Source organism: Chrysochloris asiatica, unplaced genomic scaffold, assembly GCF_000296735.1.
Source record: "Chrysochloris asiatica unplaced genomic scaffold, ChrAsi1.0 scaffold00054, whole genome shotgun sequence".
Lineage (NCBI taxonomy): Eukaryota > Metazoa > Chordata > Mammalia > Afrosoricida > Chrysochloridae > Chrysochloris > Chrysochloris asiatica.
In genome coordinates this window covers 10,948,964-10,973,414 of record NW_006408572.1, presented here as the reverse complement: position 1 = coordinate 10,973,414, position 24,451 = coordinate 10,948,964, and the positions used below count along the sequence as shown (strand labels likewise).

The 24,451-nt window shown below is 44.1% G+C and overlaps 1 protein-coding gene across 1 annotated transcript in view; it reads right to left on the bottom strand.

The window, feature by feature from the left end:
• The window catches only part of NTN1 (netrin 1), a 250,050-nt gene extending 226,089 nt beyond the window's left edge, over positions 1-23,961 (bottom strand). The window contains exon 1 of the mRNA XM_006863420.1: positions 22,886-23,961. Within this exon, the coding sequence (XP_006863482.1) occupies positions 22,886-23,903 (1,018 nt within the window). The 5' untranslated portion in view covers positions 23,904-23,961. The remainder of the gene's footprint in view (positions 1-22,885) is intronic.
• Between the last annotated feature and the right edge of the window lie 490 nt (positions 23,962-24,451).

Here is a 24,451-nt window from a genome sequence, read left to right as displayed (position 1 = left end):
ATATATATAGTTATTAATGTCCAGTTTCATCTTATTACAGCTGATACAGTTTTTGGTTTCTGTTTTTGGAATAATCTCATCTATGTATGTGTGTCAATGTTTTGACAATGTTCTAGCAACTGAAAAAAATTTTTGTTTTTGGGGTTTTGTTGTTGCACACCATTGAGTTAATTCTGACTCACAGTGACCCTGTATAGAGTTTCTAAGAGTGGTGGGTTTAAATTGTTGACCTTGCAGTTACCAGTCTAGTATTTATTCTACACTAGGACTCAGAGAGTTCAAAACTAGTATATTTATGAAATCAATCTTACTGATTTTATTCTTCAGAAACTCTATCTCCTGGTCTTCCTTTATATCTGCTTGGGGCAAAAGCCACACTATTAATGGGAGACTTTGACTTATCACTCTCAATCTTTAACAGATTAAGTGACAAAGTCTACCAAGTTTTTAAAAATTAAGAGATGTGCAAAAGTATTTCAAACAAATGAACACCATGTGAAAGCAGGGGTTATACATCAGGTTCATTTGTCAATTCAGAAAGCTAGGAGGGCCACCAAAAAAATCTACATGAGATATTCATGAAGATGAAAGCAGAAAGCAACTAGAAAACAAAAGTATCCAGAAATAAGGAGCAGTCCTGGTATGGCACTATAGGATAAGCACTCAACTGCAAGGTCGGCGGTTCAAACTCAGCAGCCACTCCTAGAAAACCTTATACTGGGTCACTATAGGTCGGAACCAACTCGATGGCACTTCAAAAAAACTCGATGGCACTTCAAAAAACAAAACAGAATAGTAGATACGCATATCAGCACTGAGAGCATGCAGACCCTGTTTGAATGCCAGCTCTGGACTTTGTAGCTGTGTGGCATCAGGGAAGTCAAATTTCTTAACTTGGTAACTCCTTGTAAAGTAGGATTCACAGCATTTAACTCACAGAGTTATAAAGCTTTTTAAAAGTTAAACAGCACATGAAAAGTGCTTAGCTAGGAACTGACAATGAATATTTTCATCTGCTGCTATTATCACCTTCAAAAATGTCAAGAAAACAAACAAATCTAGGCAAAGGCAGAGACTATATATTAGAAAGGTAATATGGCCACATATGCAATTTTTTAAAAAATGCATTTAGTGCTTATTAAGATGCTTTAAAAATTCAATCTGGGTAAAACTGATTATTTTCCAAGAAAATGACTCAAAAGTAGTTGAACACACCTACATAAATGTATAAACATGGAAGAAGCAGAAATGGTTATCAAAAACCCCTTAAAAAATAGTACCAGTCCCAGATGGACTCATTGTAGCAAACTTCAATGAACAGCTATTTCTCATTCTACTTAAACTATTCCAGAAGAGAGAAGCAGCTTCTCACTTCATTTTAGAGAGTTGGAATTGTCCTGATACAAAACACAATAGAGAGAGAAAAGTTCTGGCAAATTCTACTTTTGGACATAAAAATAAACATCCAAAATGAAATCTTAACAAAGAATAATACTATATCGCTAAGTAGACATCATTCCAAGAAAACTAGGATGGTTAAAACTTAGGAAACCTCAAACAACAATAAGATAACACTTTATACTCACTAGGATGGCAATGATTAAAAAGATGGATAATAACAAATGCTGGCAAGGATGTGAAGAAATTGGAATCCCCATGCATTGCTGGCGGGATTGTAAAACGTTGCAGCTGCTATGGAAAACAATTTGGCAGTTCCTCAAAAAGTTACACATAGATTTGCCATTTATGATTCAGCAATCCTACTGCTAGGTATATACCCAAGAGAACTGAAAACATATGTCCACACAAAAATGTCCACTGGAGGCCCAAAGTGTTCATCAGAGCCCCAAAGTGGAGGCACATCAAATGTCCACCAACAGATGAATGGATCAAGGTAGTAGATAAATGTAGTACATACCCATACAATGGAATATCATTCATCCAAAAAAAGGACAGTAGCACAATAGTCACCCAAAAGATGAAATACTTAGGAATAAAACTAACCAGAGAAACAAAATACCCATACAAAGAAAACTATAACACATTACTACAAGAAACCAAAAGAAATTTACAAAAATGGGAGAATAGAATATACCATGCTTTTCTTCAGAGGAAGCTTTCTGTGGTCAAAGAAGCTTGGGCAACACCAGGCTAAGTAAAGTTAAATACTTGTAAAGTGGACACATGTATACTGGAGGATACAAACACACCTCAAAGCCTTCAATGGGCTAATATATACTATGACAGGGGACAGAGAAAAGAAATTATACAGCAGTTAGCACTTAGTTCAATTTTGAGTCTTTTCCACCTGACATTGACACAAAATCATGCATTTGGGGAAGTTCAGGTGTTTGGGAGATTTTTTTTTTGTAATAGTATTTTTAATAAATTCAATACAGTACTTAGTACTTTCTCCTTGCACTTTCATCATAGTTTTTATTTACTTACATACATAAAGAATCTTGATTTTAAAGACCTGTATAAATTAATAGAAATAAAAAATTTAAACAAATAATAATAATAATACTATACCATGCTCATGGATAGGAAGAATTCACATTGTATTGTGAAAACATCAACACTACCCAAAGTATTTTATAGATATAATACAATCCCAGTCCAGATTCCAACATCATTCTTGAAAGAGATGGAAAATGATCACTAACTTTATATGGAAAGGAAAGAGACCTCGGATAAGCAAAGCATTGCTTAATAAGAACAAAGCTGGAGGCCTCTCCCTCACTGATCTCAAAATTAACTACATAGCCACAGTGATCAAAATAGCCTAGTACCGTACAACAAAATAACCACAGATCAGCGAGACAGAACTGAGAACCCAGAAACATACAGTCAGCCAATCTTTGACAAAGGGCCAATGCATATTAAATGGGGATGTGATAGTCTTCAACGAATGGTCCTGGTAAAATTGGAAACCCATTTGCAGAAGAATGAAATATGACTCATATCTCACATCATATACAAAAACAGACTCAACATAGAGTTAAGACCTAAATGTAAAACCTAAAACAATAAAGAACAGTGAAAAAATAGGGACAAACTTAGGGGCTCTAATACATGGCATAAATATACTGTCAAACATTACTAAAAACACACAAATAGTAGAAGACAAAATAGATGACTGCGACCTCCTAAAAACTGAACACTTATGTGTATCAAGAGATTTTGCCAAAAGAGAGCCCAGAGACTGGGAAAATATTTTTTGCAACAACATATCAGACAAGGGACTAACCTCTAAAGTTTATAGAAAACTACAACACCACTAAAGAAAAACACAAACAACCCAATTTAAAAACGGGCAGAGGACATGACACTTCACCAAGGAAGACATTTAGGCAGCCAACAGACATAAGAAATGTTCACAATCATTAGCCATTAGAGAGATGCATATGAAGACAACAATGAGATCTTATCTCACCCCAGCATTCTTAGCAAAGTTAAAAACAATAACAAATGCTAGCAAGGATGTGGAGAGACTAGGAACCTCCTATATTGCTGATGGGACTGTAAAATGATTCAACCACTGTGGACAACAATGTGGCACTTCCTCAGAAAGTTGGAAACAGAAATACAGTATGACCCAGCAATCCCTTTACTTGGTTGGTATATATCCACAAGAAATCTGAGCCAGGACATAAGTAGATATATGCAAACCAATGTTCATCGCAAACTATTTACAATAGCAAAGAGATAGAGATACCCAAGAAGAGGGAGGGTGGCAGAAGAATGATGAAGACGGGTAAAGACACAGGGAGGTATGCAAGGGCTAAAGGGGATAGGGGTGAATAGTGATCTATGCACAACCTTGGAACATCAGCATTCTGCAGGTAGATACATGGCCAGACACAGGCTGAACCGGTATGAGAGGAAGAGCAGGAGGATATCCACAAATACATAAGTTTGAAAGAGGATATTTGTACATGGGTGTTTACCTTTCCTGCAAATACAACTATGAAGATGGTAGAGCATGATGACCCGACTTTGTGGTTCAAACCAACCTTTAGGTCCAGTATTTCCCTATAGATCCACACCAGGACTCCATGGTGGAGCATACAGTGGGGAAAATAAGGGAAACTTCTTAGATATTATCAAACATCTTAAGGTGATGAGTTGCTGGATCTGGGGCTCAGGACCACAGTCTCAGGAGACATCATGATCAGTTGGAATCGCATACTCCACAAACACAATGTTCTACATCCTACTTTGGTGAGTAGCGTCTGGAATATTAAAAGCCCATGAGCTGTCATCTACAGTGTAGTTATTGGTCTCTCCATGTGCAGAAGAAGAGTGATGAGAATTTAAGATGCTTGGAATGAATGCATCCAGTATACTAATGGTGTGAGCATCAGTCTCCATGACTCTGAGACCAGATGAACTAGATGGTGCCCACCTATTACTCCCAACTGCTCTGAAGGAATCACGTTAGAAAGCCCCAGATAGAGTGGGAGAAAATGTGGAATAAAACTAAAGTTATTTAATAAAAAAAAAAAAGACGGCTTACTACTGGTCAGAAAGAGACTGGAGGAACCTGAGACTATGACCCTCGGCCACCCTTCAGGTCTGGAAAGGAACTCACCCTTTTGGAACAATTTTCAGCTAAGCAGTAGATAGGTATATAGGGGGGAGAGCAACACTGGTAAGGTATGCTTTCTGTAGAGTGAGCAATCATTCAAAATTAACAAGGCAACATTTACTTGAGGACCAAGTGGAGAAGGGATGGGAAGACTGAGGAATGGAAATAAGCCCTGCAGAACTGTGGTTCCATGGAGGGGATTGTAATCATGGAGATGAAACAAAGCGTAGGATTTGTTAAATGTAAAACTGATGATCTTGTCTGTAAACTTTGACTCAATTCAGAATAAAAAGGGTGTTTTTTTTTTGGTTTTGTTTTTAAAAAGGAAGGTAGTATTGTTACATGCTATCACAAGGAGCTCTGGTAGCGTAGTGGTTATGAATCGGGCTGCGAACCTCACGGTCAGCAGTTCGAAACTACCAGCTGCTCCGCGGGAGAAAGATGAGGCTTTCTGCTCCCGTAAAGATTTACAGCCTCGGAAACCCTGTTCAGGGTCACTATGGGTCGGAAACGACTCAACGGCACTTAACAACAACAACATCACATGGATGTAAATCAAAGAAGCCAGTCACCAAAGGCATAATTCTATTTATATGGGATGTCCAGATTAGGTAAATCTACAAAGACCTAAATTAAATTAGTGGTTGTCTAAGACTGAGGGACTGGGTGGTGTTGTTTTTGTTAAATACCATCGAGGTTTTTTAAGAAGCAGCTGGTGGGTTTGAACTGCCAACCTTGTGGTCCACAGTCCAGCGCTGATCCTACATCTCCACCCCAGGGGTCCTGAGAGTGGGTGGTAGAAGGAAATGGAGAGCAACTGCTATTGGATAAGGGCTTCTTTTGGAGATGACAAAAATGTTCTAAAATTGATTTTAATGATGACTATTCCATTCTATGGAGTCTTGGTGTTGCACTGTAAGATAAGGATTGGACTACTAACCACAAGGTCAGTGGTTCAAACTCACCAACCACTCCTCAGAAACCCTATACAGGGTCACTGTGAGTCAGAACTCGATGGTAAACAGCAACAATACACTATGAACCTACTAAAAACCACTGGACTGTGCACATTAAACGGATGAATTGTTTGTAAATTGGGCTGCTACCTCAATTTACCTCAAGGTCTGCAGTTCGAAACTACCAGACATTCTGCAGGAGAAAGATTGAGGCTTTCTGCTCCCATAAAGATTTACAGTCTCAGAAACTCTACCCAGGGTCTCTATGAGTCGGAACTGACTCCCAGCATACCACCACCACCACCAACTAATGAATTATATCTCAGTGAAACTGTTTTAAAAGCTAGGAAACTAATTAATGCAGTTTATTACATTAATAGCAATGTAGAAACACTAAGGAGTCCCGGTGGCACTGTGGGTTAGGCATCGGGCTACTAAGCACATGCCACTTATGGCTACCAGTCAGTCTTCAGAAGACAGATAAAGGCTGTCTGTTACCACAAAGACCTACAGTCTCAGAACCCTTAGACAGGGACACTATGAGTCAGAATTACTCATGGTACTTGGTCTGTGCAGGATCGCTATGAGTCGGAACCGACTCCACAGCACATAACCACCAACACCATCAATAAGGAGTCCTGATGTGGCGCTGTAGGATAAACACTGAACTGCAAACCACAGGTCAGCAGTTCAAATACACCAGCTGCTCTTCGGAAACCCTATACAGGATTGCTATGAGTCAGAACTGACTCTATTGCACTTAACAACAACTTAAATGGAGGTATTTAAGTAATCAAATAATTAAGTGACAGCAATCATGTTGATACAATTATAATTAAAATATTATAAAGTTTTAACTTTTCACCAAGTTACTATTTAACAGTGTTATCATCAAATACTAATAGTATTGGTATTGAAAGTTGATAAACTCATGTAAACCCTATGCAAAAATGAACAAATGAATGAGCAAGAGTAGCAAACTGTATATAGAAAAAGAAGAAACGAAGATTGAGCCCACCAGCTATTGAAGTGCATTATTCAAACAGAGCCCTGGTGTGGCCCTGCAGGATAATGTGCTGGACCCCAAGGTCAGTTGAGCGGCAAGGCTGGCGGTTCAAACCTACCAGCCCCTCCTTGGAAACCATATGCCAGGTCTCTATGAGTCGGAACAGACTTGACGGCACTTAACAACAACAACAGCAACATCCAAACAGACAGGAATTGGCAGGACAACAAAACGGAAACTCCAGAAAACAAATCCAAGTCTATATAATATTTAAGCATTTAATAAACACGTTCTCTCAAAAAAGTGATCAAATAATTTTTTCAGTAATTGTCATTGAAACACTGGCTAAATACTTAGTGAGAAAAATAGGAGGTCCTTGCCTCATGCTATATGTCACTAGTAATTCCTGGTGGATGAAAGATCAAAACATGCAATGTTGAGTTTGGGATGCAAGGTGGACCAAGCTAATGCAGGGCACCTACCATTACAATTCTAGTTAAAACGCAACTTAAAAAAATAATGAATGCATGTTGTTATTTGTTGTTGTTACGTGCCATCAAGCCAGTTTCAACCCGTAGTGACCCTGTATAGGGTTTCCAAGAAGTGGCAGGTGGGTTTGAACCACCAACCTTGCAGTTCATACTGGCTGTGTTCTGGTGCATTATCCTGCAGTGCCACACCAGGACCCCAATGAATGCATAGTAGGTCTCATCGGAAATACCCAGATGCTATAGGAAAACAGAATCTATAAGCCAAAGTATTAAGAAAACACTGAGCCACTACAGTGATCATGAGGTGTGTTAGGTGAGCAGGGGAACAGAGACAGAAGAAAGGAAGACTAGTTATTGACCTGGAAATGGGTCTTAATGACCTATTTGGGCTTGGGTTTGAATACCCATGAGCAGACATGAGATATGTCTTGGGTCCTTCAAAGCCAAGAGTTGGAAATGAAACCGCCTGCATTCATTCGTTTAGCGAATATGTTATTCACTATCTACTGTATGTCCCCAAGCCATGGTATTTTCAATAACCTCCTATGCATGTGAAAGCTGGACAGTGAGTAAGGAAGCCCATGAAGAATTGATGCCTTTGAGTTATGGTGCTGGAGGAGACTATTGAAAGTGCTATGGGCTGCCAAAAGAACCAACAGATTCGTTTTGGAAGAAGTGCAGCCAGAGTGTTCCTTGGAGGCCAAGATGGCCAAAATTCATCTCTCATACAGTGTCAGGAGTCACTGGAGAAGGATATCATGTTTGATAAGGTGGAAAGTCAGAAATAAAGAGGAAGATCCCCAACAAGATGGACTGGCCAAGTGGTAGCATCAATGGACTCAAGCGTGGCAACAGTAGTGAGGTTGGCCCAAAGGCAGTGTTTCCTTCTGCTGTGCAAAAGGTCACTCTGGGTTGGTACCGACTCGATGGCACCTAACAACAACAACAAGTGTACACCAGCCACTGATGAACAAGACAGACAAAGGATGCTTGCCCTCTATAAATTTACCTTCTAATAAGTGTTAAAATGAAACAAGGAGGAGGAGGACCGTTTAATAAACAAAATAAATAACTAAATAAAATAGTGTGTTAGAAGAGAAAGGGATATGTGTTGATGGGAGCCCAAAAAGAGACAGTAGAGCAAGATGGGGCTGGAGAGAGGATCAGGAAAGCCTGTGAGTACTTGTGTGGCATGTGTAAATAAAAGAGATAGACAGCCAAACACACACGGGAGAGGTTTTGCGGAATTTAATTGGATAGCCCCAGCAGGCTTCCCTGAAAAGTGACATTAGAACAAAGACTGGAAGGAGTTGAAGGAGTCACCCATTTGGACACCGAGGGTGCTGTCTGTACCAGAGCTATAAGACACATGTCTGGGTGGCACGTTCGAGGTAAAGAAGCCTGGTGGCTGGAGCAGAGTGAAGCAAAGGGAGAGCACCAGGAGACAAGGACAAAGAGGAAAGAGGGCCTTGCAGTCATTGGAAAGGCTCTGGGTGTTATTCTGAGTGATGAGGAGAGAATGCACTAGAAGTTCCCTCTGACTGTCACGCTGAGAATAGACTGGGGCTTGGACAAGCGTAGACAGGAGACCAGCTAGAAAACCGAAGGAATAATCAAGGTATCATAAAGCCTGCACCGTGCGAATGCAGTCTCAATGAAAGGGAGACTAGAAATCTTTGTCCATCTATGATGACAACCAAAATCTGTCACTCCCCAAAGCTGTGAGGGAAGAGTCTTCAGTGAGAAAATGAGATCCCAGGCCTGGAAGAGTTTGGAGTCTAAATGCAGACTACTCATGTGATACAGGAATTTCCAAGATCAGTGGAAAACTCAATCCCAGTCCAATGATACATCTAATATGTCTGGCAGGATCACTCGAGAAGGGCATTTCCATAACTCAGAACAGTGGGAGTTCGACAAAATCCCAAATAAATTTACAGTCAGAAAATATAAACTAACAGGGAAATCATTCACCAGGAGCAAAGGTCAGCAGACAAAATGAGCAGGAGAAACAGTAATCCAAAAAAAGTTGATACCATCAATCATGCTAAAAAGGACTGGTTGATTGGTTGGTTATGCACCATGGAGTCAATTCAGTGACCCTGTACAGGGTTTCCGAGGCTGTAAATCTTTATGGGAGCAGAAAGCCTCATATTTCTCCTGCAGAACAGCTAGTAGTTTCGAACTGCTGACCCTGAGGTTAGCAGCCCGATTCGTAACCACTGCGTAGTGGTTTTGTAGTGCACTTTAAGACGATTCACAAAGAAATAATGCTGAACAAAAGAAGGTAGATATCTAAGTCTATAAAACATGATATCATTTATACAAAGTTCGAAACTCGGCAGAATGACATCTTTGAGGCTAGAAGTCATCGTGGTGGTTTACACCAGAGCAAAGTGTCATTGGCAAGGGAGAAAGGAGGCCCTTTTGCAATATTCTACTTCATTGTGAAAATTCATCCAGTTGAATATGAATTATTTGAAGAGAGAAGACTAGCTAGCTGACACATTGTAAGGGTCTATGTCTGTCCTTTCTCAAATGAAAGGGTGAACTTTTCTAGTAGTCTCAGAAGTGAGGTGCCTCAATTAGAAGCCTGGACAGTCTTTTGAGATAATTCCGAAGGAACAGAGAGCATTAGAAAGAACACCATTCAAATTGTAGAGTTGCTGAGGTTGAGAAGGGAATAGGGTGGAATGGGTAATAAAGATCAGAGACCTCTTCAGGGGGCAGGCAGCAGTCCACTGGACCACAGAATACCAGAGCTGAAGGTAGTCTAAGTGGTCCAAACCCTCAGTTTCCAACTGTACCAACAATTTCCCAAGACAGGGTATACCCAGACTAAAAATGAGAGGCAATGTAACACAGGGGTAAAAAAATCAAGACTCCAGAATCACATGACTGAGATTTTAATTCTAACTCAACCTCTTGCTAGCTATTTGACCTTGAGAAAGTTACTTAACCTCTGTATGCCTCAATTTCTTCACCTGTAAAATGGGATAATAAGAATATCCACCAAATAGAAATCTGCTTACCCATTTTCTACTAAAATGATCATCACAAACTACAAAGGCTGAACAGATCCCTAAGACTCAGTAATCAAATCCATTTCTAGCTATAAACCCAACAGAAGCAGATTCGTGTGTCCAAGAGACATGGACAACTGAACTGTGCCTGTAGAAATTGTTGCATCAGCAAATGTTTTGTTGCATATATTTTCACCATGATATAAATTATTGGTGTTGTTGTTGTTGCTAAGTGCTGTGGAGTCGGTTCCAACTCATAGCGAGCCTGTCGAGGGTTTTTGAGAAGCAACTGGTGGGTTTGAACAGCTGACCTTGTGGTTAACAGTCCAGTGCTTATCAGGACTTGATAGGTAGATCAAATAAAATTCATGGATAAATATTGTCACGGCAGTGCTATTTTTAATAGCTGAAACCTGGAAACCATCCACATGCCTACATTAACTAGAATGGATAAATAAACTAGGACACATTTATCCCATAGAATATGATATAGCAATGAAAACTAATAAATTACTAGTTGTTACTGTTAGTTGCCATCAAGTCGATGCTGACTCTTGGTGACCCTCCGGATAAATCTCACAAATGGAAATGAAAAGTGAAAGAAACCAGATACGATGCTATTTAAACAGAGTTCTGAAACAGTCGAAGTCCATCTACGGTGGGGAGGAGGTTGGAGTGGCTGGAAGGGAACACACGGGCAGCCTCTGGCCTGCCAGTAATGTTCTCAATCTGGGTTCTAGCTATGCAGGCTCGTTCATGTTGTGCTGGGGAAAGTCTTGGAGCTGTATACTTATAAGTCACGATTGTTGTTTTTGGGTACCATCAAATCAACAGATTAAAAACGATAGTCATTATGTTTTCATTGATTGTTACAACCACTGTATATTCTGAGTGTGTTCCAACCTAGGAGGCTCACCTTCAACACTCTCAGAGGGTTTTCATTAGCTAATTTTTGGAAGTAGTCTGTCTCAGTCTGGAAGCTCCACTGAAAGTTGTCTACCTCGGGTGACCTGGCTTGCTGATATCTGAAGTTCCAATGGCATAGCTTCCAGCATCCCAGCAACATACAAGCCATCCCAATATGACAAGCTGACAGCCAAGTGGTGGTGATTCACAGTTATGATTGTGCTCTTCTCTATGTATGTTACTCAGACATACATAGAGAAGTTTACTGAATAAAGAATAAAGAAGTTTACTGAATGATAATAATAGAACCCACTCCTATAGGACTGGTAGAATTCAATAAGGTAAAATTTGTGACATGCTCAGCACAAAGCATGGCAAGAGTCCAGGTGACAGAAATGTATGCTTATTGATAAAGCAAAAAAAACTAGGGTCATAGTCCTGGTGTGACACTATGGGTTAATGTGCTGGACTATAAAGTCGGTTTGAACAGCAAGGTCGGAGGTTCAAGCTCACCAGTCACTCCTCAGAAACCCTATACAGGGTCACTGTGGGTCAGAACCGACTCAATGGCACATAACAACAACAACCCTGATTCTGGGTCTTCTTCCCACTCCTCTGCCCTGACCCCTGTCCATGGCACAATACAAGGCCTCCTGACCTCTCCACCCTACCCAATAATACCACATGGTGTTGAGTTGTTTTCCCAAGGATACAAAGGCATCAAAGACACAGAGAGGTTAAGTAACTTGCAGACACCAGTAGGGGAGCAGGTATTTAAGGCCGGACACTCTAAAGCTGGAGATGAATTCTCTCAGGCATAACACCCAATGTATAAACGCTGGCATCTTGTCTGTTATTAAATGGAATGCTGTGCTCTCTGTTTATGATTTTAGATTCTGAATACTTAACTATGGATCAGGAAAAATGAGAACTTGATTTTCACTCACATGTGGATCATATTCTTTTGCCAAACCCCAAAGGTTTCGAGTCGATTCTGACTCAAATCAACCCTACAGAGCAGAGTAGAACAGTACAGGGTTTTCAAGATTGTCGATCTTTATGGAAGCAGACAGCCTCATCTTTCTCCTAAGGAGCAGCTGGAGGGTTTGAATTGTGTTTAGCTGCCTGATGCTTAACTAACTACGATGCCACCAGCGATCCTTTTATCCTTCTGCAAACATCTTTAATTCAACAAAAACAAACAAAACACCAGCTCTCAACTCCTGGTTCAAACAAACTGGGATGAGACATTCAGAGGCAGGCCCAGCCTCATTCCTATTGGCAGTTCTGGGTATCAGGAGTGCAAATCTGTCCAAGAGAGTGGTTTTCATGGGATTGGTTTCTGTGGATTGGAGTGAGAAGCAATTTCCTTCCTCTCAGCAGCTCAGAAGGCCAAGCACCACTTTCTCACCGTGATTCCCCTACAGGTCTGAGACAGGGCTGGGTGTGGGAATCAAGAGTTGGCTGAGCTCTACCTGCCCACCTCTGAGGTCTGGCTCAGGGAAAAAAAAAGCAAGTTGGCCACAGGACTGAAGGCTCTGAGGGGGTGGGGGGAGCGTCCAACCGCCCTGCCCTGAGGGCTGCCCAACCCCAAGGTACTTTCATGTTTCAGAGGCCAAACTCTCTATCTGTAAACACAATGTGCTTCCTTTTTCATGCTGGGCTGGGAGCTGTAATTGTTCGGAGGTTTCTGGGCCGGCCCAAATGTGAACAGAGTGCTAGCAGAGAGAAGACTTGTGAAGAGTGCTTGTTCCTCAATGTCACACAGATGTGGTTTTGAGTCAAGGGCCCAGCCACTTGGTGGGAAAAACCCCAGGAAGCCTCATGCATTTAGGGCTCTGACCCAGGCTCGGCCACAATTTAGTTTCCTTCGAGTTTCAGGGCAGCGATGAGTTTTTGTCTCAAATACTAACACTGTATTGGATCTAGTCCATCACAGCGGACCTGCACAGGAACTTCCGAGCTGATATTCCTGGGACGGCTGCCTTTGTCAAGGAACCAAAGGCACTGAAGAAAACAAAACACTAAGATGGAACAAGTGCAGGAGGAAAACGTGACGTGAACTAAACTCCAATCCTTCCCGAGTACAAGAGCCAAATACAATCCTCCCCGCCCACTCTGATACACATGGGGTTGCCAGGAGTTGGCAGCTGGGTGATTTTGTCTCCTGAGCCCTGTGCTCTCAGCAGAGGGCTTCCCTTAGTGCACAGTTTAGTACAAGTCACAAATATTTCATCTTCTTAGACACAAAATTGTCTGGGGAAGACATCTATATTACTAGTTCTTTGCATCCCTAGATCCAGCACAGCCTCCTAAACAATGAAAGCACCATTAATGTCCATCTGTGAGGTGCTTCTTTTGGAGTCCTGGTGTGGCGCTGTGGGTTAATGCGTCAGACTGCAAAGTCATTTGAACTGCAAGGTCAGTGGTTCAAGCTCACTAGCTGCTCCTTGGAAACCCTATACAGGGTAACTCTGGGTCAGAATCGACTTGACGGCACTTTACAACAACACAAAATGAGATGCTTCTTTAGTGAGTCAGGAGCTCTGGTGGTGCTGTGTGCTAAGCACTGGGCTGCTAACCGCAAAGTTGGCGGTTCAGACATAACCTACCACTCCATGGGGGAAAGATGAGGCTGTCTGCTCCCATAAAGATTTACACCCTTGGAAACCCTGTACAGGGTCGCTATGGGTCGGACCCGACTCGATGGCACTTAACAACAACAACAACAATCTTTATGAAACCCTAAGAAGCAACTTTACTCTGCTATGCAGGGTGGGTAAGGAGCTCTGGTCGCATAATGGTTACGCATCGGGCTACAAATTGCAAAGTCAGCAGTTCGAAACTACCAGCTGTTCCATGAGAGAAAGATGAGGCTTTCTGCTCCTATAAAGATTTACAGCCTTGGAAACCCTATACAGGGTCGCTATGAGTCGGAACTGACTCCACGGCACATAACCAACCAACCATACAGGGTGACTAGTCGTCAGAATCTATCCGATGTTGATGGGTTTGGTTTGGAGTTGGTCTTTAGTCTGTGGAAGATGCCCTGGTGGCTCAGTAGGTTACAAGCTGAGCTGCTATAACCAAAGGTCAGCGGTTCAAACCCAACAGCTGCTCTGTGGAAGGAAGATGGGATTGTATGCTCCCATAAAGATTTACAACCTCAGAAACCCTAGGGAGCAGTTCGATTTATTCTGCCCTATGGGGTCGCTGAGCACTGGTAGCATCATGGGTTATGCACTGGGCTGTTAACCACAGGGTCAGTGGTTCGAATCCACCAGCTGCCCCTCAGGAGAAAAATGAGGCTTTCTACTTCCATATAGATTTACAGCCTCAAAAACCCTATACAGGGTCACTGTGAGTCAGAACCGACTCAACAGTACACTGTGAGTTGGAACCAACTTGATGGCAGTGGGTTTGGGGTTGTCGTCTTTGTTTTGTTTTGTTTTGAATCTGCAGAGTCCCATGGTATGGAGCACAAATAGTTAAATGTGTTCAGCTTTTTACCGAAAAGTTGGTGGGTCAAGTCCCTTGGAAGAAAGGACTGGTGATCTGCATCCAAAACAATCAGCCACTGAAAACTCTGAAGTAGTTCTACTCTGACACACACGGGGTCACCAGCAGTCAGAAGCAACTCAATAGCAATGGGTCCCGTTTAAGCTACCATGCCTACAGAGAAAGAGGTTTGCTTCTTTGCAAGTGTAAACTTCTACACTGTAGCCAGCACACTAATCCCGCCTGCAAAGGGCTCCTGGAGCTTCAGGGAAAGGCCACTGCTCCACTCCTCGAGGTAGTCCTCAACAATCGGTACACCTTTCCCTTCCGATGACATCTTCCTTTGTACTCTGAGTTCCAGAGAGAATCGTCCACCACAAAGGTAGTGGTCTACCTACATGTCAGGAGGCAAAGGCTCTAATGAGAGACCATCTCATTCTGCATTCAAACACCACACAACCACAGTCCCCTCTCTGTCAAAAGGCAGCATGGCTCAAAGCCACGTGGTCCTGGCGGAACACACACCTAGCCCAGGTTTCCCAGGAGCTAGGGATGGGACAGGAGCATTATCTCTCTAGGCAAAAGCCTAAGAGTCTGACAGAGCACATCTCTGCCTTCTGACATGGAGTAGATTCACAAAACTGATAGACTCTTGTAAAGGCAAATTCAAATCGAATTCCGAGTTTGCAGTAGAAATACATTTTTGGAATAAAAAGGCTGAAAGTCAATACTGAACTAGGGCAAGCATCGCACTAGTCAAATCTCCCAGCAGCAGAGAAGCATAGAGGGGATACTCTGTATCCAGCAGACTCCTCACAGGCAGGCAGGGATTTCCAGCATCATTCAAAATGACCATGCCTTGGAATTGGTTAAAAGAGAACATGTCTTTTATGTGATAAAGGCATCGGTGGTGCCAGGCTAGAATTCTCTCCTCCTAGCTGATACAATTCAAGCACAGCTCAGTCATCATCTGTCTGTCTATCCTTGGAAACTTTGTATGTTGTTGTGATCCTTAAATAGATTTCAGTAAAGATTCCAGTCTATGATGGATGAGGAAGAAAAGCCTGGCTTTTTTTTTTTTTTTTTTTTTTTTATTTTTTTACTTCCAAAAAGCAGCCACTGACAACCCTATGGGGATCACAACAACTGATCCTGAGGATGTTGGTGGCCCAGGCAATTTTTCATTCCTTTGTGCTTGGGGGTCCCACTGAGTGGGGGTCCCTTGATGGCAGCTCACAACAACACATTTATGTGATCAGCTTTTGAAAGAAATTCTGCTGGTTCTCCTTGCTCCATGATCCACCCTGTAGACTTGCCCACACTTTGTTCTGTTTGTGTCCAAACCACCCTGGAGTGCCAGAAAGCTTTCATTCCTTGTGGCAACTGATTGACTGAAACAAAGTATACAGAATGCACCTAGTTCATTAGGGCTCTTGTGGGTTACAAGTTGGGCTGCTAACTGCAAGGTCAGCAGTTCAAATCTACCAGTTGCTCTGCGAAAGAAAGATGAGGCTTTCTGCTCCCGGATAGATTTGCAGCCTCGGAAACTCCACACAGGGTCACTATGAGTCGGAACCAATTCGCAGCCATCAAACCACCTCCACGGCTACAGAGCCAACAAGTGTTGATGGGGGTCTGTCCAGACAGTAGGCAAAACACAGTGGGTCATTGTTAGTTGTTGTTAAGTGTCATCGAGTCAGTTCCGACTCATAGTAACCCTGAGCAGAAAGCCTCATCTTTCTCCCTCGGAAGAGCTGGTGAACTTGAGCCACCAACCTTGTGGTTCACAGTCCAGTGTTAATCCTACAGAGCCACGGCACTCCCCAATTCTTGAGAGTTTCAAAAGCCTGCTGAGACCTTGGGGTTCCCCATAATGCCATAATGAAAGGCACTACTAACACCCAAAGTATGATTATCACTTATGAAAGATAGAGAGAAAGAAAAAAGCAAACTGGCTCACCAAATATCTCTACTTGTGCTTCCACAGATAAGGCTGCTTTATAATCCAGTTCCCCCGAGAGCCATTTATTGTGGTGAAGCCAGTGTGCATAGCAGATACTGTAGAAGCCATCAAGATAACACGAATAACAACCCAGTGGACGTTTGAAGTGTAAACATAAAAGTCTATTAAGAATACAATGTTGGTTTAATCCCAAGACAAAAAATTTACTTAATGAAAAGCACAACTCATCTCAAGAAGGAAATATCCATACCAGCTGTGAGCAGGAAAAATGAGGGGATTCCTTCCAGGGAACATCTGAATTTCAACCCACTGCCTTTCCAATATTTACTCTGGACATAAAGTCTCAAATACTTTTCCGAGGATCTCATTTTTCTTCAGAAGGAGGTCAGAGAGAAGTCTGGGCAGGGCTACAGGAGACTTTGGCGGAGCTAGAAATGCACAGATCCACCCCAGGTTGGCTCTGACAAACTACCTCCCTTCCCCGGGTAAAGCCTCTTTGGACTTCAGGCCACAGGACAGCCGGAGGTTCCTGCCCACCAGGTATTAAAGAGGATTCCAGCAAAAACCTTCCTTCCAGCCTCCATTACCCAAGAGACTAGGCTGGCACATAGGAACAGCTCCCACCAGCTCCACGCCAGCGACCAAGGCATGCCATTCCTCACCAAACCTTTCTCTTTAACAGCACTTCTTAACCACCTCCTAAGCTTTCTCAGTAGGTTCCAGAGAAACAATGGGATGCTTGGCACTAGGAGAAAAGACCAAACCTAGTAAGAGGAGGGTTTTCTGATGACAAGCTTTGTTTCACCACCTTTAAAAGTGATCCCAAGTCTTGACATCAATGGATTTGGTCATCAGTCACACCTGTGAAGGCTGAGAAGCCAGAGTTTGTAAACCCCCTACAGGAAAGGAGCTCTGGTAGCGTAGTGGTTACGAATTAGGCTGTGAACCAAAGGTCAGCAGTTCGAAACTACCAGCTATTCCATTGGAGAAAGATGAGGCTTTCTGCTCCCATAAAGATTTACAGGCTCAGAAGCCCTGTGCAGGGTCGCTATGGGTTGGAATCAACTTGACGGCACTTAACAACAACAGGTAAGGCGCTCTGGTGATGCTGCAGGATAATAAGCATTGGACTGCTAACTGCAAGATCAGTGGTTCAAACCTACCAGTCGCTCCTTGGAATATGAGTCGCAACAGATTCAACAGCACTTAACAACAACACCATACTTATGAGGGGTAAGGAGCCCTGGTGGCACTGTAGGATAAGCACTGTACTGTTAACCAGCAGGTCGGCAGTTCAAACCCACCAGTTACTCCATGGGAGAAAAGATGAGGCTTTCTGCTCCAATAAAGATTTACAGCCCCAGAAACCCTATACAGGGTCACAATCACTCAGCATCAACTCCACGGCAATAGGTTTGCTTTCAGTTCACTTACAAGGGGGCTTTGAGAAGCTCATGGAAGAATTCCATTATCTTTTCATTTTCCCACAATTTTTGAAGCCCGCCTCATATATTAATAACTCCCAGCTTCCCCTATGCCTAGTGGCCCCAAACCAAACCAAACTCATTGCCTCTGACTTGATCCCAACTCGCACTGATGACACTGGGCAGAGAAGAACTTCTCCATAACGTTTCCAGGGCTGCAAGTCTTTACAGAAGCAGACTGTCTGTCTTATCGTTCTCCTACAAAGTGGCTGGTGAGTTCAAACCGACGTTTAGGTTAGCAGCCCAGCTCTTTAACGACTGTACCAGCAGGGCTCCTAATGGCTAAGACAACTCATTCACTGCCACCAAGTGGATTCCAACTCACAGTCACCCTATAGGACTGAATAGAACTGCTCATGGGATTTCCAAGATTGTACATCTTTACAGGAGCAGACAGACTCACCTTTCTCCCGAGGAATGGCTGGTGGGTTCAAACTGCCAACCCTGCAATTAGAACTTGTGGCTACCAGTTCAACGTTTAACTCACTGGGCCACCAGAGTTTCCTGAGCTAAGGTAAAGAACTTCTTATATGCAAGTTTATATTTAAATATGTATGAATAATATATAAGAAAATATATCCAATGAGGAAACCACCTACAGTTCTAGCACGAAATAACAAGTAGTTCCAGCTTTTCTCCTATACATGGATGTGTAACTACCATGCATCCATCCATCCATTCATTCTGTGTGGAGGCAGCACCGAGGTGCAAAGAAACACAACATAAACACTAGACTGGTGTCCCAGCTCCACCTACCACACTGGCTGTGTGGGTCTTGACAAATCATTTAGTGTCACTAGGTCACAGTTTCTCCTTCTGCAATACAACAATAATAATAGTGCCTATGGTCACAATGATTAAATGATTAAATTAATGAGAGCGGTTAGGGAAGAATAAGCCCTCAAGCATTCATCAAAATAATGATGATAATTAAAATAATTGCAATTACATTCACTGATCTACAGCTATGTGCCAGGCTCTGAACTAAGCAGTAAATAATTTTAGCCTTTTGGTTTTTGCAAAGGTCTTTAGCAGGGCATTGGATTTCATATGGCAACATCTCAGTATAACCTCCGTCTCTATTCTGGGATGGTCAGCGGGCCCAAGAACCCGGAGTCATTTACAGCATGGGACCACCCCCTTTCGCACACACCCAAGCCATGCTTAAACAATTACGAGCATCATGTTGCACCAGGTACCCTTGACCATAGGAGGCCAACCCAGCACGGTGCTCATCTTGCAGGGACGTCTTTTGTGTGGGTTTTGAGTTACAGCTGGGCAATGCAAAGCCACAGAGTGAGTCGCAAAACTAGTTTTCATAAGCTCGCCCTGACACAAACTGGGCAGGGGCTCACACTCACATCCCCACAGTAAGATTAAACAGCATGCTTCATCAGGCACTAAATACTAACACAGCTCCGACGTCAGGGGGACACTGATTAAAACTGATGTCAATAATTTATGAAACACAATATGGTCTTCAGATGCTCTTTTAGAAAAAAATAAAATAAAAAAGGAAGGGGGAAAAAGGGCCTAGCAGCCAGGTGGTTTAAAACTGTTCATGCATTTTCCCTTGAATGTACAGCCTCCCCCCCCCACCACCACCATGCATGGATGATTCTTTACACGATGAATGTCAATGCACATGTGCATAAAGGCATGTGAACACTGCTAATACATATGGGCGGAAGAAAGTATTTAGTTATTCCACTGAGAGCTGTCGAGGCTGTTACATTATACATAGTCTTGTCTTTCATATTGTATTGAGGTTAGTTGGTTGTATGTGTGTGTGTATGCGTGTCTTTCCCCGTTTTTTCTGAAGAAATCCAAAATTGCATTTCAAATAAAATTGAACTTTACAAAAGCACACGTGTAGTCCACAGAGAATTCAACTTTGAAGCTCCACCGAAAATACCACTGGACCAAAGAAAACTTCTAAGGTACGCACACTGTACACGTCTAAATAATCCAAAAGTACCTCAACCCTATGTTGAAGAACCATTCAGTCAAGTAATATCAATGTGTTTTAAAGTTTTAGGTCATTTTGTCTTTGGCGTTTTTGTTGTTGTTTTCAGGGGAGGGAGTGTTAACCTAGGAAAGGATACTATGTCAGTCTATTATAAATCACACCTCATTACTGTTATAAATCACACCTCAAGACAAAAGCAGAATGGCACTGTGATAATGCTTCATTTTTATCAAGACTGATCTTTTGCATGAAGAAAAATACCCTTCTGTACTTTTGCCTTAGTTGTCCATACTGAAGTAGCTTAATTTGATATATTTGGAGAGTGTGAAATTCACAAGATGGGATTATGTTGGGGGGGGAATTCTGAGTTGATGATAGTACAAACGTTAGTGTTTGAAGGATTTATTAATGCTTTTTCCTAGCACAGTGCCCTTTAGTGTCTCGGAACACCTGTTAAATACTAATTCATTCGCATAGCTCCACCACAGGGCCTTTTCATAAAAAAGCTCGACCTTTCATTGTAAATCACTTCCAAATTGTCTTTCCTGGCTTTCCCTTTGCAGAATGATAGGAAAAAAAATCACTAAGACTTCAATTAAGATTTTCTGGGAACTTCAATATGATGTTCCCAGCTATAACTGCAGGTATCAGAACATCTATTCAAAAAGGAAAACTATAAATAACTTGAACATAGTTGAATTAGCTTTGCTTTTATGAAAAGACTGGATAATTGGCAAGACTTAAAGATACTTTAATGACTGAGAATTAAAATCACTTCAGTAAAAACTAGAAAAATATTGTTCACCAAATGTTTGTCATGTAGATTATGGAGTTATTTGACCTAATTAATCTTTTTTAAAACAAAAATGATTACTAATTACATTAGTTAACATGGTGATTGCTCAATTTGATCCCCCCCCCCACAAAAAAAAAAAAACGGTCAATCCAATTTGTGTGCGTAGTTTAGTGCTTTGGTTACAAAGACAAAATCCTAAACTACAGAGACTTCCAGATGAGTGACCACCATTATAACAGCAGCAAGTTACGTCTCCCCAAACACAGTGACACAAGGGGAGATGGGGCTAGGTGGCGAATCTGAATAATACCCACAGCTAAGGCATGAAGCCAATCCAATTTTGCCACACTACATTTATTTGTTTCACTGTATTCACTTGACTTTGTCCAATTAGATCCTGCTGGTGACAAAACAGAGTCATCTTTCATATGCACATACAAACTAAAGCTGATAGGAAAGCCTTGGAACGTTCTTTAAATGTCAATAAAGGATTTCTCCCACACAAAAGAAAGAAAAGAAAAGAGGAAAGGGGGGGAAAAAAAGAGATGGGAAAAACCAACATTTCTGAGGGAACTGAGCAGATCAAAGGGATTTTATTCTCGAAGACCACTAAGTCGGGGCGTAACTACTAGCTTTCTGTGAAATACTGAAAAGTCTCTTCAAACTCAAACCAGTTCTATCCCTTGAAGGAAGTCAAAGAACAATTAGGGCTGCAAACGCGGGACACGTTGAGTGCAAAAATGGAGGCGCGGCAGTGCAACTAGAGGCAAAGCCCCTGCAGACAAGGCCGGCCTGCCTGGGCCTCTGCGCGGGACCGGCGCTCCAAGACATGTTTTCCATTCGCCTGCTCAAAAGTCTGCATCCACAGTCATGAGGTACAAACTATTCGACAACAACACGACACAATTAATCAGATCCAGACCTCAAAATGTGTGTTCGTGGGGACCAGTTAACTCTGCAATGTGCCTCTGAGAGGGATAGGAAAAAACTCTACACGTTCACAAAAGATGCACACCAAATGCTAGAGGAACCAAGTAATGTTCACTAAAACGAACCATTGGTTGTTATCATTATCCTACTTTTGTAAAAAACTAATACACAGTGTGGAATAATAGGGGGGGAAACACACAAATAAACAGAGGTGGAGGGTTGAAAGTTTATATACCCCATACTAAAAAATGTTATAAACCACCTCCCACACACATTGTGTGTGTGTGTGTGTGTGTGTGTGTGTGTGTTTTGCTTTGCTTTTTGCTGGGGAGAAACTGATGCCTAGGAGTTTCTACAGCAACAACGTTCCACAATTCAGAAGTAGAATGTACCTTTTTAAATCTTTTTTAAGCCTCATTTTTGACCCAACACTATTCACCACAGCACAGTTTTGTCAGATTTCTCTTTCAGGGATTGAACCCTCTTTGAAAGGGAGAAGAAGCTGGGCCCTTAGTTAATTCAAAGCTATTTAATTGCATCAAACCCTGAAGCTAATAACAAAATGTGCGATGATTTTTTGGGACCAGGATTGAATTAGTTTTAAATAATTACGGGCCACTCCTTTGTAATCTGTAGATCGTAATTAATTGAAATCACATCATTCTTCTTTTGCTAACACAAGCATGCTGTTAAAAAAAAAAAAAATTTTTTTTTTCAAACCATGAAAGACAAATGCCTCCATAAGTGTACCGGTACCGAACTAGCCCCAAACTGCTAAAGAGTGCTCTACCATGTCTCAAGGGATTTGTGGTTGTGTAGCTGGAACATGCCCTAAAAAACGAGGTCGGGGACCCCTACCGCGCACCCAGCTGCAGTCCAAGGAATGGGGGTGGGGACCGCGGCGGAGATGAGTCCCGGGGTCCCGCCAAACCCAGGGGAAAGCAGTGAGTGTCTGCGTTTGGACCTGGAGCTCAGGAGACCTGTAGGTACATTTTCTGCAAAATCCCCCCACCCGGCAGCATTTCTTCTGCTTCTTAACTTCGGAGGGTGCGAGACGAAAATCCGGGCATCTATATAAAGCGTCACGTGAGGGAGAGGACCCGTTCTCAGTCCTCCCGGGCCCAGGATATCCCCAACACGCCTCCCACGGCTCCCACTATGTCCTCCTGGCTGGCCAGCGCCCAGTGCAGCCACCGCCCGTGCTCCCAAAGACCCGCGCGTCTGCGAGGCCCGGAAGCCGCCGCCCGCGTCCCCACCTGGCGCCCCACTCACCCACGCATTCGTTGGCTTCGCGGGCCGTGGCCCGTTGCCAGGGCCGGTCGTAGTGGAAGGGTTTGCAGCGGTCGCACTCGGGGCCGGCCGTGTGGTGCCGGCAGTCGCAAACCAGGCTGTCGTCGCGGTCTCGCACACAGCGGGCAGCGTGGCCGTTGCACTTGCAGCGGCCGCCCACCTGCAGGTCGGAGACCGCGTAGAAGTAGGAGTCGCGCGCCAACTCCGAGTCGTCCTCGTTCTCGTCACCGAACGTGTGAAGGCGGCTGAAAGCTACGCGAATGTCAGTGGCCGTGACCCAGTCCTGCAGCACGGGCGAGTTGTCGAAGTCGTGAGCCGAGGGCCGCCCGTCCAGCGTGCTGAAGGCGATGAGGCCGCCGGATAGCGGGCGCATGTCTGTGTGCGAGTCAGTGCAAACGGCCTCTTGCTCGTTCTGCTTAGTGATGGGCGCGCGGTGCGGCCGGTTGTACATCTTACGGCACTGCGTGGAGTAGAACTGGAAGGGCACCCACGTGCGCCCGTAGTCCATGGACTTGTAGATGGCCATGGACTCGGGCCGCGGCGAGCAGAACTGCAGGCTCACGTAGGTCACCTCGAACTTCTTGCCAAGCGACAACGTGAGCGTGACATTGTGCGGGAACTGTAGGTAGTTCTCCGACTGCCAGCACGTCAGGTTGTGCGGGTTATTGAGGTCGGTGAGGAACGCTGGCGGGTGCGCCTTCTTGGGGTCCGACGCGTTGCAGAGGTGGCACGAGCGCAGCCGCTCCTCGCCGCGCTCGCTCACCACACAGTAGCGCGCCGGGGGCCGGCCGCAGGTGCTGGACACGCGCACGTCCTTGCCGAAAGCAGCGTTGACGAAGTCCGGGATGCAGCGGCGCGGGTGGCCGTTCTCGTCCGAGCAAGGGTCGGGCTGCGCCGCCTGGCCGGCGAACATGCTGAGCCCGGGCCCGCCGCGCACCGCGCCCACCAGGCACGCCACCGCTGCCAGCGCCGCCAGCGCCTCCCACACTGCGCGCATCATGCTGCGTCCAGCTTGCCCCAGCCCCGCCGCGCCGAGGAATCGGTCCGCCCGCCGCTGAAGGCGCCTGTGGAGAGAGGGGAGCTGCGCTCAGACAGCCCGCCCCGCGCCCTGCACCACCGCGGGGCGGCGAGCGGGGGCACGGCCGATCGCCCGACTTCCCCAACACTGAGCCCGTGGCAGACTGCCCGCCTCGCTCCCCAGAGTCCCACGGGCAGGAGAATCTTGGGGTTCCCAATCTCGCACCGCCCGCACCCCTTCCTCCCAGCGGAGTGGTGGGCCGGGGCCGCGGGCGAACGCTTGGCTTCCCCTCTACAGTCGCCTCCACGCCATCCGAGGGGCACCCCAGGGCCGGTCCTCCTGTATCCACCCAGCTCTCCTCGCACCCCAAGTCCCGGACACAGGAGAACTCGGGTACCTCCCAAACCACACGGTCCGTGTCTTTTCCTCCCGTAACCGAAGGCTCCCTCTCAGCTCCCTCCGATCGTGTCCCCGCCCGGGGCAGGGGGGGGTGGGAGAACTAGATCGGGACTTTACCTCTGGAGAGGGCA